The sequence below is a fragment of the Neoarius graeffei genome, chromosome 19 (genome assembly GCF_027579695.1).
Source record: "Neoarius graeffei isolate fNeoGra1 chromosome 19, fNeoGra1.pri, whole genome shotgun sequence".
NCBI lineage: Eukaryota > Metazoa > Chordata > Actinopteri > Siluriformes > Ariidae > Neoarius > Neoarius graeffei.
In genome coordinates this window covers 35,259,659-35,277,471 of record NC_083587.1, presented here as the reverse complement: position 1 = coordinate 35,277,471, position 17,813 = coordinate 35,259,659, and the positions used below count along the sequence as shown (strand labels likewise).

General features: G+C 46.0%; 1 protein-coding gene across 1 annotated transcript in view; it reads right to left on the bottom strand.

Moving 5' to 3' along the window:
- Positions 1-5,455: 5,455 nt before the first annotated feature.
- ek1 (eph-like kinase 1) overlaps positions 5,456-17,813 on the bottom strand; it is a 206,055-nt gene continuing 193,697 nt past the window's right edge. Inside the window, exons 16-17 of the mRNA XM_060900022.1 lie at positions 15,373-15,510; positions 5,456-5,729 (exon numbers count right to left, since the gene is read on the bottom strand). Of these exons, the coding sequence (XP_060756005.1) occupies positions 5,609-5,729; positions 15,373-15,510 (259 nt within the window). The 3' untranslated portion in view covers positions 5,456-5,608. The remainder of the gene's footprint in view (positions 5,730-15,372; positions 15,511-17,813) is intronic.

Below are 17,813 nucleotides of genomic sequence, written 5' to 3'. Positions count from 1 at the left end.
TAGCATCACTGGTATTTGTCCAAGTCCTCGATGTTTTGTATGACCAGAACTCTCGCCTCCTCCGGTGTCCCGTTCAGCTTAATGAATACTTTGCAGTTGGTGATCCATGTGGACTGAATTTTATTTTCCTTCTTCAGATGTCATGCTTTTCTGGCGATGTCAGCATTGCGTTTTGTCAGGTGCTCGTTGATGTAGACGTTTGTCCCTTTCAGTTTCCTTCCTTGTTTCAGTAGTGTAGCTTTATGTTTCCAGCTGATGAATCTCATGATGGTGGTCTGTTTGCCTCTGGTGTTCCTCCTTGGTAGCGGGTGGCAAGCCTCGATGTTATCGCAGTCCAGGTGAATTCCCCTGGACTGCAGGAAAGCAGCTACCTCCTGCTCTGTGGAGCTCACATCCAGCTCCCCGGGCTCCTCCCTGCTGATAGTGGTCACCTCCCGAGCATATGACCGAGGTTTAACTTGGAGCCCGGTGACAACAACGTCGTTCATTCTGGAGTATTGCTCCAGGTTGGCCACTCGGCTTTCCAGGTCGGCGATCCGCTTATCCTTCTCTGCATTCTGGATCCGCAGCGTTTTCACCTCTTCCACCAAGTCCAATATGCTCTTCTGCTGCAGCCTGACAGCAGAAACTTCTTCCGTTATGAAGTCGAGTGACTTTTTTATGTCATCTACTTCCTCAACAGTGGGGATCTTCTTTGGGCCCATATAGCCTGGTAGCAAGTTGCTGGGACAACCAGCTTTCGTCGCCAGCTGTTAGCACAGCCAGCTGTTCGCCTCACTGCCTTTCTGAATTTTCCCGCCAAAGGAAGAGGAGGACGGAAGCACAGGATACTGTGCTGTATATAAAAAAATGTCCAACTTACAACTGAAAATGAATAAAAGAGCAGCTAATTATGTGTTAAGAAATAAAAATAATTAAAAGAGTAACATTACGACTTAATTGTATTCACTGTTGGTATTTCATGTCAGGTGTATGTGTCTGCTTGCATTTTGACAATTACCCCTTGCTCTCAAATTAAATTACTGACGAAACGCTTTTGATCATTGGGATTTGCAGCAGTCTGAAATCCACTCTGCACAATTTAGCCTATTAAAACTCTGGAAAGACCAGAATTAAAAAAAAAAAAAACTTTTTTGCAACTCCCAGTTGAATTATTCAGCATTGCTTTTTCTGCTTGAGCAGCAAATCTGAATCGGCACATTATGCCCCGTAATTTGGCGAGTAAGGAAGACTCACGTTATATCAGTATGTAATGGCACAGATGTGCCAGGCACTCGGATGGGACTTCTTTGTTCACTACATACTGCTGAACAGCAAACACAATAAGTATACAGACACTCTGTCTGCCTTTCTTAAGGAAATGAATAAATAAACAGAAATGTCTGCCTTTTAGTTATTATTCTTCCACTAAACAAATATCTTTCCATAGTATCATAGAGGAACCAGGTAACTAGGTCTTTAATTTTTAGCCAGCTTTTCTCAAACAAATCCACTTATTTTGGATTTTACTACCAAAAGCTTTGTGGGACATGTAACTGCAGTTACAATTCAGTTTTATTTTTATGCCTCCGCCACCGTAAGGTGCAGGAGGCATTATGTTTTCGGGTTGTCTGTGCGTGCGTCCATCCCGAAACCTTGTGAACGCGATATCTCAAAGGCTAATGAAAGGAATTTCACCAAACTTTCACCATTTGTGTGCTTTGGGACAAACATGAACTGATTAGATTTTGAGATCAAAAGGTCTAAGGTCAAGGTCACTGTGAGGTCAAATGTCTGTCCGCAAACCTTGTGAACACAATATCCCCAAGGCAGATAAAAGGAATTTCACCAAACTTTCACCATTTGTGCATTTGGGGACAAAGATAAACTGATTAGATTTTGAGATCAAAAGGTCTAAGGTCAAGGTCACTGTGAGGTCAAATGTCTGTCCGAAAACCTTGTGAACACAATGTCTCCAAGGCTGATACAAGTAATTTCACCAGGTCACGATTACCGTGAGGTCAAATGTCTCATCTCATCTCATCTCATCTCATCTCATCTCATCTCATCTCATCTCATCTCATTATCTCTAGCTGCTTTATCCTGTTCTACAGGGTCGCAGGCAAGCTGGAGCCTATCCCAGCTGACTACGGGCGAAAGGCAGGGTACACCCTGGACAAGTCGCCAGGTCATCACAGGGCCGACACATAGACACAGACAACCATTCACACTCACATTCACACCTACGGTCAATTTAGAGTCACCAGTTAACCTAACCTGCATGTCTTTGGACTGTGGGGGAAACCAGAGCACCCGGAGGAAACCCATGCGGACATGGGGAGAACATGCAAACTCCGCACAGAAAGGCCCTCACCGGCCACGGGGCTCGAACCCGGACACTTCTTGGTGTGAGGAGACAGCGCTAACCACTACACCACCGTGCCGCCCAGGTCAAATGTCCATCCCCAAATCACAACTTAATAAGGCGTGTAGTCTACCGGGCAGAGGCATCCCCATCGACGCCGTTGGCGTCGAGTTCTATCTAGTTATTTTTTATTTTTTACTCTTCATATTAGAAAAGCAAAAATGAATCATCGGTTCATTTATGATCATGTATAAAAGGACCATTAAGATGTAAAGCAAAGGGAACAATTCAAATATAATTTGAATACAGTGCCTTCCAGAATTATTGGTACCCTTCATGAAAATTAGTTAAAATCTATAAAAGTAACACCCTTTGTGTTTATTTCTTTTCCAAACACAAAATAATTTTTTAAGCAGGTTGTTGTTGTTTGTTTTTTAAACACTAAGTTCAAATTCAAAATTATCAGCATCCTTATACCTTATGATGCCTGATCAAGGGAGAATGTGAGCAATAAACCTCTTCCTGTACCTAACAAGGTTGGAGAAACTTATAAAGCTATCTTGGCCAACTCCTCCATGAAGAACTTTTTAAGCGCATTTAGTTTCTAAGCTTTGTGCATATCAGCATCCCTCTGCAGATTTTCAGTAGGGACCAAATTCAGAGACTGAGATGGCTGTTGAAGAACACTGATTTCATGTATCTTGAATCATTTCTTGTTACATTACATTACAGGCATTTATCAGATGTTCTTATCCAGAGCGATGTACAACAAGGGGTTACACGACACAGTGCTCCTGGAGCAGGGAGGGTTAAAGGCCTTGCTCAAGGGCCCAACAGTAGTAGCTTGTCAATGCTGGGGCTTGAAACCATGACCTTCAGATCAGTAACCCAGAGCCTTAGCCACTGAGCCACCACTGGTAAAAACTCTATCTATGGCAAAATCTGAAGATCCTGGCAGAGGGAAACAGGTTTTGTTCTAAAATATCCTGCCATCTAACAGAATTTACGATGATCTTCATGAGAACCCCTGGACCACCAGTCACAAGCAACATCAATAATCCATGTCCATATTTTACAACAGGTATCAGGTGCTTTTCCCTGAATGTCATCAAAAATGCTGATGCTGTATGTCCAATAGTTGGCTTTTGGTATCATCTAATCACAACGCATGATGTCAATTTTAGTTCTAATGATGCTTGGTGATGTTCAGGTGCTGCATTTTGTGAGATTCTTTCTTTCAAACAGCTTGTTTTTTTGTGTCATTTAACAGTTTTAACTGTTTAAACAAACAGAAGAATTAATTAATCTGTTCAATTCTAAAACTGCAATCTTTTTTTTTTTCTACCTTCACCATCCACCTCACAGTGTGGGGCTACCATGTGCTCATGGGTACAGTTCCTGGCAATTTTCCAACTGTTTTACATATGTAAAACTTTTTCATATGGATTATAATTATGCTTAATGGTATTTAAATGATTATGCATTTTTTAAACCTGATTTTTGTCAGGCAACAATGCCCTACACTCTCTTTTGTGTTGAAAGGTTCTTTGGTTTTTCCCGTGGTGATGGATGACAAAAGGGTTTTAGATGTGTGCAGCCTTATAATTTTAACCCAGGGAAATGGTATCATTAAAGGTAACAACAAAGTTTCTGGGGACTGAAACTTTGCAAAAGAACAAGTGAGAAAATGTAAGATGTCCAAAAAAGAAAATTTGTTTGCATTTATTTAAAATATAAATAAATACAATAATTTTGGCACATAGTATATATTTTAGAGAAGATACTATTATTAAATAAAATGGTTCTAATGAGGAAATTTTGTTAGAGGAAACAAAATTGTACTACTCATTGAGTGGAAAATTTTAATTATTCTGTGTAATCATTTTTGATGGGGTTCAGTCATTTTGAAGAATGACAATAATTCTGAAGGGTGTGAAGATGATGTTTTGGTTTTTCTTCCAGATATTGAGCTTTACTGTCTTCTTGAAAAATGTACATGAGAAAAAAAAATCCTGAGAAATTGTTTAGCTTTCCAGACTTGCAATAAAGCTAATACATCCATTACATTCACTGCACAATTGTGTTCTGTCTGAAGCTAGCATCAAAGCATTAAAATGACAAATCCTTGTCTGACCAATTAAATACTTGAGACACAAAGGCATGACTGTACAAAACACACATTAAACAATACTGTACAATTTAAGCTTTCCCCATCCTTTCACCTTAACAGAACTATAATTTGAGTGTGATACCAGACCCCTGGTTGGAACAGGTCTATTCTGAAGTTCCTGGACACAGACATGTTTATTTTTAATAAGTAAATGGTATTATGTACATGGCATTTTGAGAAACATGACACAGGGACTGAACAATCAGTTTGTTCACAACAAATATTTCTGTGCTTCAGCGACTAAAATACTGCATGATGATACTCTAAAGAGTGAGAAGGGGAACAAACAGCACGTCCTATTAATATGATATTAACACTACATGAAATAGCAAGACACATCCAAGTGAGCGTCAATGAAAGAAATGCCTCTTAATATCCGTTCATTAAAAAAAAGAAGAAAATCATTGGAAACGGGTGATATACATTTCCTCACTGGTCAGATTTTTATGGTTTTCAAGTATCCATTTGGTTCTTATCTTTTCCTTGTCCTTGGCCTCTGACAGGCCAATTGAATAGGAACACTGCACTTCACTCACATGACAACAGTCTGCATGGCATATGGAGTAATATCCCAGGTCTCTATGTGTATGGCCAGTGCTCCAAGGTGTCTGTCATCTGCTGGAAAATACTATTACCCTACCATAAATAAATTCACATATGACCATATAGCAGAAGTCCATCCACCTGTGGTACACAAACACCACCTACATCAACACTAAAAGCAGCAAGTCAACAGACCACTACATTACTACAAAAACAAGTTTTTTTTTTTACAACATGTGGTCCTCTTTTCTTCTCATTGAAGGTCTTGTTCAGAATAAGTGTATACTACAATGAGGAATCCCAGTGCTTCCTTAAAATCACAGAGCAATTTTATCACTTTCACGCTGTGACACTGCTCCATCTTCAACACTGCCCAGATGCCTGGATGTGTTGCCCTGACCCGAACCACAAATCAGAAAAGGCAGGCCGGTGTGCATTGGTGATCTCAGTGCTGATAGTGGAGTGGCTGGCTGGAGTGGTGGGCAGGAAGACACATCTGTCTGAGGATAGAGCTAGGAATGAGGAGCTGGGCCTTAACCGGAGTCGAGACTTTACACCTGCACGTGGGTTCCCTGCTGCTGATACTGCTGATGCTGTACATGCAGGCACTGAATGCTTGAGAGGATTTTCTTCTGATGGCCTGCTAACACAATACCCATCTTCCTGAGTTCACTAATAATGCAAAAGAAGAGTGAAATTACAAAGAAGCAGTATGAAAGCATTTTTCTTATCAAAGGGAGTGTTTCAATAGTTGTTGACATTGGTTTACCACTCACTGGGCCATTTTCATGCCATTACAAAACCACATTTTGGCATTAAATATGGTTGTGATTTACATAACAGGAGGGATGTTCTTTTAGAGCCTAAACTGAGAACAAGTTAGCACTGTTTACACATTGCATATGCATTTACAGGAGCATTAGTCTCACTGATAAGTCAGTGCCTTTACAGGTTATTTAATGATTGAGAAACCTGGTCTTATTTTCAGGACAGACATGGTTAAAGCATTGATGGCTACAGAGACAGTGTGCTCAGAAAGAGTTTTCAAATCCATTGAAATATTCACTAACCAATGAACGAGGTTGATATTGTTAAAAGCTATATTACTGAGAATTTAACGGAAGAAGAAAAAAAACCAATGATATTTTACATTAATTCTCAGCATTGCCTTTTCCAAATGTGTGGCAGCCTGATTATTTTTACTTGATTTAATATTATACTGGGAAATACTGACAGGCTATGACAATACAAACCTTTACATTTGTATGGAAAAACAAAAATAACACGATTGAATGTTGTTGTTACAATGACAACAGGTAATCAATTTGATCATAGGCATCATTCTTGTTTATCGGTTCAGTCTTTTCACCTGAGATAAATATAAATAATGGCATTTGAGGAACCATCATTGTTGACACAAATGATCACTATTCATTCTTAGTCAGTGTTGAAATAACCACTGATTAATTCAGTGAGTTTGTTGTGTTGGCTAGACTTTTGGTTTAGCATCAACTTTGTCCTACATCTCTAGAGTGTCAGCAATAGTGCATGTGAATCATGGATAATTTGACAGCTGGGATTTGTGCCATTTACAATCTGAATCGCTTCGGCTTAATGTGTATCTTTTCTATGGCATTTTGTCTGTGTAGCCTGTGCGACATGGTTGTGACTGATTGTTCAGAATTGCGGTGCCAGGTCTTAATTATTTTGACCTTTAAAAGTAGTAAACAGGCACCCTTGTCAGACATAGTGGCTCCCAACTCGTTAGTTGTCAGGGCATGTTACAACATGCCAACTTCAGACACCCTGGCGCCACTGTCCATCACACTGTGCTGCGTGGACTATATAAGATGCGCACAAACATCGAAGAAAACACAGCACACATCAGACGGGGACTCCATGCAACACCTGCTTCTCATCAGTGAATATTTGGATCCGTTTCTCTCTTTCTTTCTCGATTTCATTTCTTTCTTGCTTTCTGTCTTTCTATCGCGGATGTGTCAGGATCCAACGTCCATCATTTGTGCCGTGTGAGCATTCCGTGCGTCCTTGAATGTAAGTTGTTTATTGTTGCATAGCTACTGTGTTATGTGTGTACTCGTTATCTGTAACTGTTACATGTGGCGGTAAGGCTAGCGAGTATTTCTTCTCTTATTCTCTCATCCTGTGTCTGTCTATTTTCTTACGTGTTTGTTCTGTTCTGTTCAGTAGCCATGTAATGATAGCGCTTGTTTTCTCGACCACGGTTTGTTACGGGAGCACATTTCATTATTAGCTATTGCCATGTTGGGAGTGTAGTGGTGGTATGTACAGTTCATAACCGCGCCACATATTCTAACCTTCTATGCGCAATACAGCGCGGGGCAGCGCTTAAAGGAGCCATGCTCCCCTTCATTCAGCCGACACACTCTGTGTCTTCATGCGGGTGTGACTCGCTGTAAGCAGTTGCACCACGCACCTTGGTAATGATAGCTGCTGTAGGCAGCTATCCTCATCCTCCGTGTACGTTGTACACATTGTACATATTGTGTACATATCGTGTATATAGTCAGTATCTAGTGTGTTGTGTTATTTATTATGGGGTGTAAATAGCATTCATTGGGCTTTACATTGTTTTACTTATATAGTATTCATTTGTGTGTTTTACATTTGTATTACATTGTATATAGTTATTATTCATTTGCGTTAATATATATTTAATGCAATGTGTATTTGTATTTATATCATTGTTATTATTTACATTATTGCTTGTGTGTATATTATTGCTCATGTCTTGTTGTATTTGTATTTTATTCTGTTTTCTAGTAAAACCACGGTTTACACGGTTTCTCGTGAGTGGACATCCATTAATTCCTGTTCTAACCGGACAGCCTGGGTAGCTCGCTGTATACCTGATCCAGTGTCCCTCTTATATAGTCCTTTACCCTGTCCATCACCGGACACCCATTTTTATATGGTCCTTCGAGCCGGATACAGCATTCTACACAGTCAGGATGTCCACTCATGATGGCAGTGCCCGTCCTCGCCGTGAGCACCACCACCCCAGGCACCTGGATGACTACGTGGTGACCCAGGCTCAGCGACGGCTGCCACAGGACGGCGCACACACCCAGGATGATTCTTCCCATGTGGGAGACAGCAGGCCCCGGGAGCCATCACACACTCCCCCTGCTGGGCAGACTCCCCTGGACACGTCAGCAGCTATCCTCCTCGCCCTTCAGCAGATACGGGAGGACAATCGGCAGCTGCAGCGGGATGTGCAGTACCTGTTGCAACAGCACTATGCATCACCTCCACGCACTCCAGCGAGGGACATCCAGGTTCCAGCCGTCACGCCTGGAACCCCCCCAGCAGTCTTATCATCACCACTGCAGCATGACAGAACATACAGCCCTGCTGACTCAACCAGTGGACATCACCGCGCCCCGGTGGCAGAGCAGTCGTCACCTCTACCTCGGCCACACATCGCAGGAGCTGAGGCAGCGCCGTCCACACCGCCACACGGAGGAGCTCCCCATCTGCCAACACCACTGATGGCAGAGCTGACAGAGCACCTGAGGAGCATGAATCTGCCACGGGGTCACTCATTCACGTCGTCCTCACCCTTTCCTGCCACCCCACAGTACTCAGCGCCATTCAGCCCACGGCGCCCTTCGTCTGCTCAGAGACAGCGGACGTCATCACCGGTGTCGGCCGGTCAGAGGGCAGTGGCACCAGATCATCACAGGCTGTCACCTGTCCCACAGCGACTGACATCTCTTCCCCCTCAGGAGCTGACCTACCGCGGGCCCAAGATGCGAATCCCAGCGTTCACCGAGGATGACCCACGGCAGTTCAACAGGATGCAGCTGGCGCTCGACAACGTCCTACCACCCGACGCGACAGAGCGCTTCAAATATCAGATCCTGCTGGACCACCTGAAGCTAGAGGATGCTGTCCTGGTAGCGGATGCTTACTGCCACAGCAGCTATCCCTACAGTGATACGATGGCAGCCCTCACGAAGCTCTTTGGGCAGCCCCGCAAACTGGCACTCAGGCAGATCAACCAGGTCCTGGCTGAGCCCCCTGTCAGGAGCGGTGACCAGAGAGGCTTCAGGAACTTCGCCCTGAAGGTGCAGTCCTTGGTGGGGATGCTGGATAAGATGGGGACCCAGGAACAGCTTGAGCTACGGTGTGGTTCGCATGTGTCTCGGTTGCTGCCCAAGCTGCCTCATGAGCTGCGTACTGCCTTCAGGCGGTACATCGACCCAGACCGTGTGCCTGTCCCCACACTCCTGGACTTCGCCGCATGGTTACAGCACGAGGTTGGTGTGCAGCTGGACGAGACCAACGACCCGCCAAAGGCAACAGCGAGCCAAGCAGAGCGGCAGCGGAGCACCAGAGGCAAGCAGCCGGCAGCCACACGCTCCACCACGGTCCTGCTGGTAGACCCCCCAGCCAAGTCAGCTCAGCAGCCATCAAAGTCAGCTCCACGTACACCCGCCAAGGTGGAGCCTCCAAAGAAGTACTGCCCCTTCTGCAACAGCACGGAGCACTACTTCAACCAGTGCACTGCGTTCAAGAGTATGTCACTGGAACCAAGGCTCCAGTGGATCAAGACCGGGAAGAAGTGCTGGAGGTGTGGACGCGACCATCAAGCAGCTCAGTGCTACCTCAAGGCACGGTGCCCGAAGTGCAATCGCCTGCACCTCGAGGTACTGCATGAGGTGAATGCACAAAGCAGGCCGGAGACTGCGACACTGTCTTCACCCAGCCAGCCATCCACCTACTACCTCGACCCAGCACGGAGAGGTAGTTGTGTGCTGCTGAAGATGGTGAAGGTGCTCCTTCATCACGGGGGCAAGAAGATGGAGACCTACGCCATCCTCGATGACGGGTCAGAGCGCACCATGCTCCTCCCCCAAGCAGTGCAGCAGCTTGGCCTCAAAGGACAGAGTGAGAATCTGGCCCTCCGCACCATCCGTCATGACATCAGAACGGTGCCGGGGAGGTCAGTGTCCTTCTCTGTGTCATCCCTCAGTCAACCGCAGCAGCGGTACAAGATACAGCGGGCTTTCACATCACCCGAACTGGGACTGTCCCCTCATTCACACCCAGTTGAGGCCCTCCAAAGGACCTACCGCCACCTCAGAGGGCTGCCTCTTCACTCCGTTACTCAGGCCCGTCCGCTGCTCCTCATTGGATCTGACTACCCAGACCTCCTCATCCCCATCGAGCCTGTGCACATAGGCCCACCAGGTGGACCCATTGCCCTGAAGACACGCCTTGGGTGGACACTTCAAGGCCCCGCCAAGGCTGTCAAGCATCGGTCTTCCACCTCAGCGTGCCTGTTCATCAGTGCACCGTCACCATCAGTGGAGTTGCTGCAGAACGTCACCAGGCTGTGGCAGATGGATGTGGTGCCGTACCGAAACGAGAAGATCATCACCCGGTCCAAGCAGGATGCTGCAGCTGTCAAGTTGCTGGAGGAGAAGACCGTCAGAGTGACAGTCGACGGCGTTCAGCGATATGCCACTCCTCTGCTGTGGAAAGCAGGGAGCCCACAGCTCAACGCACCGCTTGAGGCTGTACTGGGCCATCTACGCGGCACAGAGAAGCGGCTGTCACAAGACCCCCTCAAGGCCAAGTCGTACAGCCGTGAGGTGAAGAAGCTGGTGGACGCCGGCTATGTGAGCAGAATCACTCCTGAGGTGGTCCAGGCGGGAGACAGTGCGTGGTACATCCCTCACCACATGGTCACGCACAACGAGAAGGACCGCATCGTGTTCAACTGCTCTTACACATACCAGGGTGGCAACCTGAATGAGCAGCTCCATCCTGGGCCCACACTCGGATCCTCTCTGCTGGGTGTGCTACTCCGCTTCAGGCAACACCCGGTAGCAGTGTCAAGTGACATAAAGGGGATGTTCCACCAAGTCCGTCTCCTACCTGAGGACAAGCCCTTCCTCCGCTTCATCTGGAGAGACCTGGACCGTAGCAGTGCCCCGACTGTCTACGAATGGCAAGTGCTGCCGTTCGGCACAACGTGCAGTCCCTGCTGCGCCACGTTCGCCCTCCAGAAACACGTCCTGGATCACAGCAGCACAGAAGACACCCGATACTCCATCGAGCACTGCTTCTATGTGGACAATCTGCTGCAAAGTTTCCCCTCCACATTAGAAGCCAGGCAGCTGATCAGTAACTTGCAGCATCTTCTCCCCTCTGGCGGGTTCGAGCTACGCCAGTGGGCCACCAACGTGCCACCACTCATTCGGCACATGCCACCTGACATGCGGTCCGAGAGCTGTGAACTCTGGCTCTCCCATGACACAGCTGACCCCCAGGAACGGGCTCTTGGCCTGTTGTGGCACTGCATGTCAGACAGTCTCAGCTACCGTCTTCGCTCCACAGACCATGCTGAGCCCACCATGCGGAGCATCTACCGGGTCCTTGCACGTCAGTATGACCCTCTAGGATTGCTCATCCCATACACCACTCGGGCCAAGATTCTTGTCCAGCGCCTGTGGGACAAGAAGAGGGACTGGGATGATCCACAGCTTCCAGAGGACGTTCTACGGTCCTGGCGTGCCTGGGAGAGTGAACTCCAGCACCTCCCCTTCATCACCCTGCCACGATGCTACACCAGACCAGGGACACGGCCCACAACACAGACCATTCACGTGTTCTCAGACGCATCAGAGAGCGCGTATGGATCTGTAGCCTACCTGCGAACAGTGGACGAGTCTGGCGACATCCAAGTGGCCTTCTTGGCAGCCAGATCCCGGGTGGCCCCTGTCAGACAGCAGTCCATCCCCCGACTGGAACTCTGCGCCGCTCATACAGGTGCCCAGTTGGGCTCTGTCCTGCAAAGGGAACTGTCCCTGCCCATCACCAGCATCATCTACTGGACTGATTCATCCACAGTCCTAGATTGGCTTCAGTCCCAGTCCTGCCGCTACAAGGTGTTCGTCGGGACCAGGATCGCGGACATCCAGGAGCTGACGGAGGACAGCACTTGGCGATACGTCCACTCATCAGACAACCCAGCTGATGATATCACCAGGGGGCTGACTCTGTCACAGCTCATCCAGGAGCATCGCTGGAGTCGCGGACCTCCCTTCCTGTGGCAGGACGAGACAGCATGGCCGACTGGTCCAGGCCCCTCACCCACTATCGCTGCTGACGCCACCGAGCTGCGGAAGTCCCAGTTCTGTGGCCACATCACCGTGACCTCTGACCCTGCGTTGCCTGATGCAGGGAACTTCAGTCAATATCCAGAGCTGCTGGAGGCCACAGTCAGAAAGCGTCACGGGGCGGCCACATCCGCCATCACAGCTGAGGACTACAGGCAAGCGGAACTGGCACTCCTCAGGAAGGCACAGAGTGACTCCTTCCCCGAAGACCTCACCCTGCTCTCAGCGGGGAAGCCAGTCTCCACTGACAGCAGGATCCTCACATTGTCCCCGGAGTACGACGCTGAGACACAGCTGATCCGGGTCGGAGGTCGTCTGCGCAGGTGTGACACGGTTGAGGAGGAGACTCTGCACCCCATCCTGCTTGACCCTCAGCACCCCATCACACAGCTCATCATCCGAGACTTCGACAGCCACCTGGCGCACCCAGGACCAGAGCGAGTGTTTGCTGAGCTGCGCCGGCGGTACTGGATCGTGCGTGGGAGAGCGGCTGTCAAGAAACATCAGCACAGCTGTCCAGAGTGTCAGAAGTGGCGAGGCACACCAGTGATCCCCAGAATGGCTGACTTGCCACCATCAAGTCTGCGCTTGCACAAGCCAGCCTTCTATTCCACTGGAATGGATTGTTTCGGGCCGTACCTCATCAAGATCGGCCGACGCACTGAGAAATGGTGGGGCATCGTTTTCAAGTGCCTGACAACCCATGCAGTGCATCTAGACCTCCTCACCAGCATGGACACTGATGCTTTCTTGATGGCCCTGCGGCGCTTCATCGCACGCCGAGGGAAGCCACATGAGCTGCTCTCCGACCAAGGCACCAATTTCAGAGGGGGTCAGTCTGAACTGCAGGAGACGTTCAAAGCCCTCAGCCCAGAGCTACAGTCCCACTTAGCCAGTCAACAGATTGACTTCAAGTTCAATCCTCCACATGCTCCGCACTTCGGTGGTTCCTGGGAACGGGAGATCCGTTCCATCAAAGCTGCCCTACACACTACACTCGATGCACAGACAGTCACTGAGGAGGTGTTGAGGACAGTGCTGATCGAGGTGGAAAGCATCATCAACTCCAAGCCCTTGGGTTACACCTCGTCAGACATCGCAGATCCAGATCCCATCACTCCAAACATGCTGCTGATGGGGCGGCACGACCCCTCCATACCACAAGTGGTCTACACCGACTCCGACATCCTGAGCAGGCGCAGGTGGAGACAGTGCCAGGCCCTTGCGGACCAATTCTGGGCTAAGTTCATCAGGAACTACCTGCCCTCTCTTCAAACCCGCTCCAAGTGGCAACGAGACCGGGAGGACCTCATCGTTGACAGGATCGTGATGATTGTCGACCCTCAACTCCCACGTGCCCTGTGGCCTGTGGGCAAGGTCACTGCTGTCATCCCTGGAGCAGATGGCAGGGTACGTACTGCACAGGTGCAGGTCAAGGACCGGACCTACACACGCCCAGTCTCACGCCTGGTGAGACTCCCTTCACTCCCTCAGGACACCTCTGCCTGACATCATGGACACAACTTTGTTCCACAAAGTTGGGGGCGGCTGTTCAGAATTGCGGTGCCAGGTCTTAATTATTTTGACCTTTAAAAGTAGTAAACAGGCACCCTTGTCAGACATAGTGGCTCCCAACTCGTTAGTTGTCAGGGCATGTTACAACATGCCAACTTCAGACACCCTGGCGCCACTGTCCATCACACGCCAACTTCAGACACCCTGGCGCCACTGTCCATCACACTGTGCTGCGTGGACTATATAAGATGCGCACAAACATCGAAGAAAACACAGCACACATCAGACGGGGACTCCATGCAACACCTGCTTCTCATCAGTGAATATTTGGATCCGTTTCTCTCTTTCTTTCTCGGTTTCATTTCTTTCTTGCTTTCTGTCTTTCTATCGCGGACGTGTCAGGATCCAACGTCCATCATTTGTGCCGTGTGAGCATTCCGTGCGTCCTTGAATGTAAGTTGTTTATTGTTGCGTAGCTACTGTGTTATGTGTGTACTCGTTATCTGTAACTGTTACATGTGGCGGTAAGGCTAGCGAGTATTTCTTCTCTTATTCTCTCATCCTGTGTCTGTCTATTTTCTTACGTGTTTGTTCTGTTCTGTTCAGTAGCCATGTAATGATAGCGCTTGTTTTCTCGACCACGGTTTGTTACAGGAGCACATTTCATTATTAGCTATTGCCGTGTTGGGAGTGTAGTGGTGGTATGTACAGTTCATAACCGCGCCACATATTCTAACCTTCTATGCGCAATACAGCGCGGGGCAGCGCTTAAAGGAGCCATGCTCCCCTTCATTCAGCCGGCACACTCTGTGTCTTCATGCGGGTGTGACTCGCTGTAAGCAGTTGCACCACGCACCTTGGTAATGATAGCTGCTGTAGGCAGCTATCCTCATCCTCCGTGTACGTTGTACACATTGTACATATTGTGTACATATCGTGTATATAGTCAGTATCTAGTGTGTTGTGTTATTTATTATGGGGTGTAAATAGCATTCATTGGGCTTTACATTGTTTTACTTATATAGTATTCATTTGTGTGTTTTACATTTGTATTACATTGTATATAGTTATTATTCATTTGCGTTAATATATATTTAATGCAATGTGTATTTGTATTTATATCATTGTTATTATTTACATTATTGCTTGTGTGTATATTATTGCTCATGTCTTGTTGTATTTGTATTTTATTCTGTTTTCTAGTAAAACCACGGTTTACACGGTTTCTCGTGAGTGGACATCCATTAATTCCTGTTCTAACCGGACAGCCTGGGTAGCTCGCTGTATACCTGATCCAGTGTCCCTCTTATATAGTCCTTTACCCTGTCCATCACCGGACACCCATTTTTATACTGATAATGAGTCACATCTAATGCCAGAAAACACTTCAGCCCCACCTCTTCACCTTCACTAACTGTGACAATTTGTTTATAAGCTGACATGCTGTCCCGCTACAAGCACATTCAGAAAAACACTTTTTCACATTTACAATATACTTCCTGTACATGTATAAATAATATACAGTACAGTATAGTTAAACATATTATTAGGTTTTTGGAAAGCTATCCAGGCTTTTCCAAGGATGCTATCTATATTTCTTTTTTCAGAATCATAACTTTGACACTAACCTGACACTGACATAGAGGACTGAGTCAAGAGTGACGTAGCCAGCACTGGAGAAATGTTCTTTGTACTGACTCATCTTAATGGAGTCCAGCCAGTCAGTCACTGTGCTAAATGCAGGCTCTGGAGTTGCTGGGTCCTCCCTGAGGACAGAGGGGGGAATAAAGTCATTCATTTCTGATGCTATGTCAAACTGACAAGGTACAGTAGATATGAGGGTGTGTGTGTGTGTGTTTTTTTTAAACTGGTCTGTAAATGCTTGAAATCATGAAAAAATAATGCATCATCACCAGTGTTGGGCACGTTACTTTCAAAAAGTAACTAGTTATAGTTACTAGTTACTTTTCCCAAAAAGTAACTGAGTTAGTAACGGAGTTACTTTGTCATAAAAGTAACTAATTACCAGGGAAAGTAATTATTCCGTTACATTTTGTGTCCCCCCCCCCCCCCCCCAAAAAAAAAAAAACAAAAACAAAAACAAATTCAATTAGTGTAATCATAATAAAAGTAAATGTGTTTAATGACTGAAATGGACACTTAACAGACCCAGTTAGTAACGTTATCTACACTACATTAATATTTTTGTGGGACAATGTGAGATAAGACATCTATCAAATGTAATATATTTTTGTAGTTACTAAAATTGTTACTAATTACTGGCCACTGACGAGGACAAACGCTTTGTTCCTCGACATAATGTGCATTGCACGTAGACATTTTTGCCTTTTATTTCAAGTAATGAAAAGTAATGGCTGTATTTCCAGTGTGAAAGCGCAGTGCTGGGCTGACCGCTCGCCATCGCTGGCTCTTCCGATTGAAAGTGTGTGCAGTAGTGCAGTAGGCGGAGGCTACCTACGTATGTTGTCCAAAGCTACTCTGATTGGCTGACTATGCCGTTGTCTCGCGTCTCCCCGCCCCACACTAAAGCAGAGTAAAGAAAGGCTGAATGAGCAGCGTGCCAGATGAAAACAGCTTTAATAAAGTAACGCAGAGCATTTTATTGTAAGTAACGGGAACGGCGTTATAACGATGTAAAACGTAATTAGTTAGATTACTCGTTACTAAAAAAAGTAACGCCGTTAGTAACGCCGTTTATTTCTAACGCCGTTATTCCCATCACTGATCATCACAGGGTAACATTTAGGACAGACAGTAGGATGATGCATAGTGAAGTCATCTGGGAGAGGGATCGTTTGTCCATTACGACAAAATGAGTTGCTAGGTGTTGCCATAACTTATGAAAAAGCTGTGACAGTAAGGAAAATGCAAATAAAAAAGAAAGCAGTGATTTCTAAATCTACTTTGACTTGTATTTCATTGCAGACAGTATGAAACCAAGATATTTCATGGTTTGTCTGGTCAACTTCATTTCATTCATTAATATACATCCATTTGTGCATTTCAGGCCTGTAACACATTAAAAAAAAGAAAAAAGTTGGGACGGGGCAATTTAGGGCTAGTAATGATGTTAAACGATTAAATAACGATGGGATTTTAAATAGGTAATGCCAACAAGTGATTTTAATTTTGATTTGTTATAAAAGCAATATGCAGGAAAGACCTCACCTTTGAGGAGAAAGATGGGCTAAGGATCTCCAGTTTAGTCATATGTATGTAAAATTACTGAGATATTTAAAAACAATGTTCCTCAAAGAAAGACAGGAAGAGATTTGGAAATTTCACCCTTTATGGTGCATATCATTCAATGATTCAAGGAATCTGGGGGAATTTTGGTGTGTACAGGGAAAGGGTGCAAGCCGAAGCTGAACACCTGTGAGCTCTGATGCGTCAGATGGCACTGCATCAAGAACTGTTATTCATCGATAGCTGAGATAACCACATGGGATTGGGATTACACTGGCAAACCTTTGTCAAGCACGACAATATGGAGTTACAGTGGTGCTTGAAAGCTTGTGAATCCTTTAAAATTTTCTATATTTCTGCATAAATATGACTGAAAACATCATCAGATTTTCACACAAGTCCTAAAAGTACAACCCCGATTCTAAAAAAGTTGGGACAGTAAATAAAAACGGAATGCAATGATGTGGAAGTTTCAAAATTCCATATTTTATTCAGAATAGAACAGAGATGACATATCAAATGTTTAAACTGAGAAAATGTATCATTTAAAGAGAAAAGTTAGGTGATTTTAAATTTCATGACAACAACACATCTCAAAAAAGTTGGGACAAGGCCATGTTTACCACTGTGAGACATCCCCTTTTCTCTTTACAACAGTTTGTAAACGTCTGGGGACTGAGGAGACAAGTTGCTCAAGTTTAGGGATAGGAATGTTAACCCATTCTTGTCTAATGTAGGATTCTAGTTGCTCAACTGTTTTAGGTCTTTTTTGTCGTATCTTCCATTTTGTGATGCGCCAAATGTTTTCTATGGGTGAAAGATCTGGACTGCAGGCTGGCCAGTTCAGTACCCGGACCCTTCT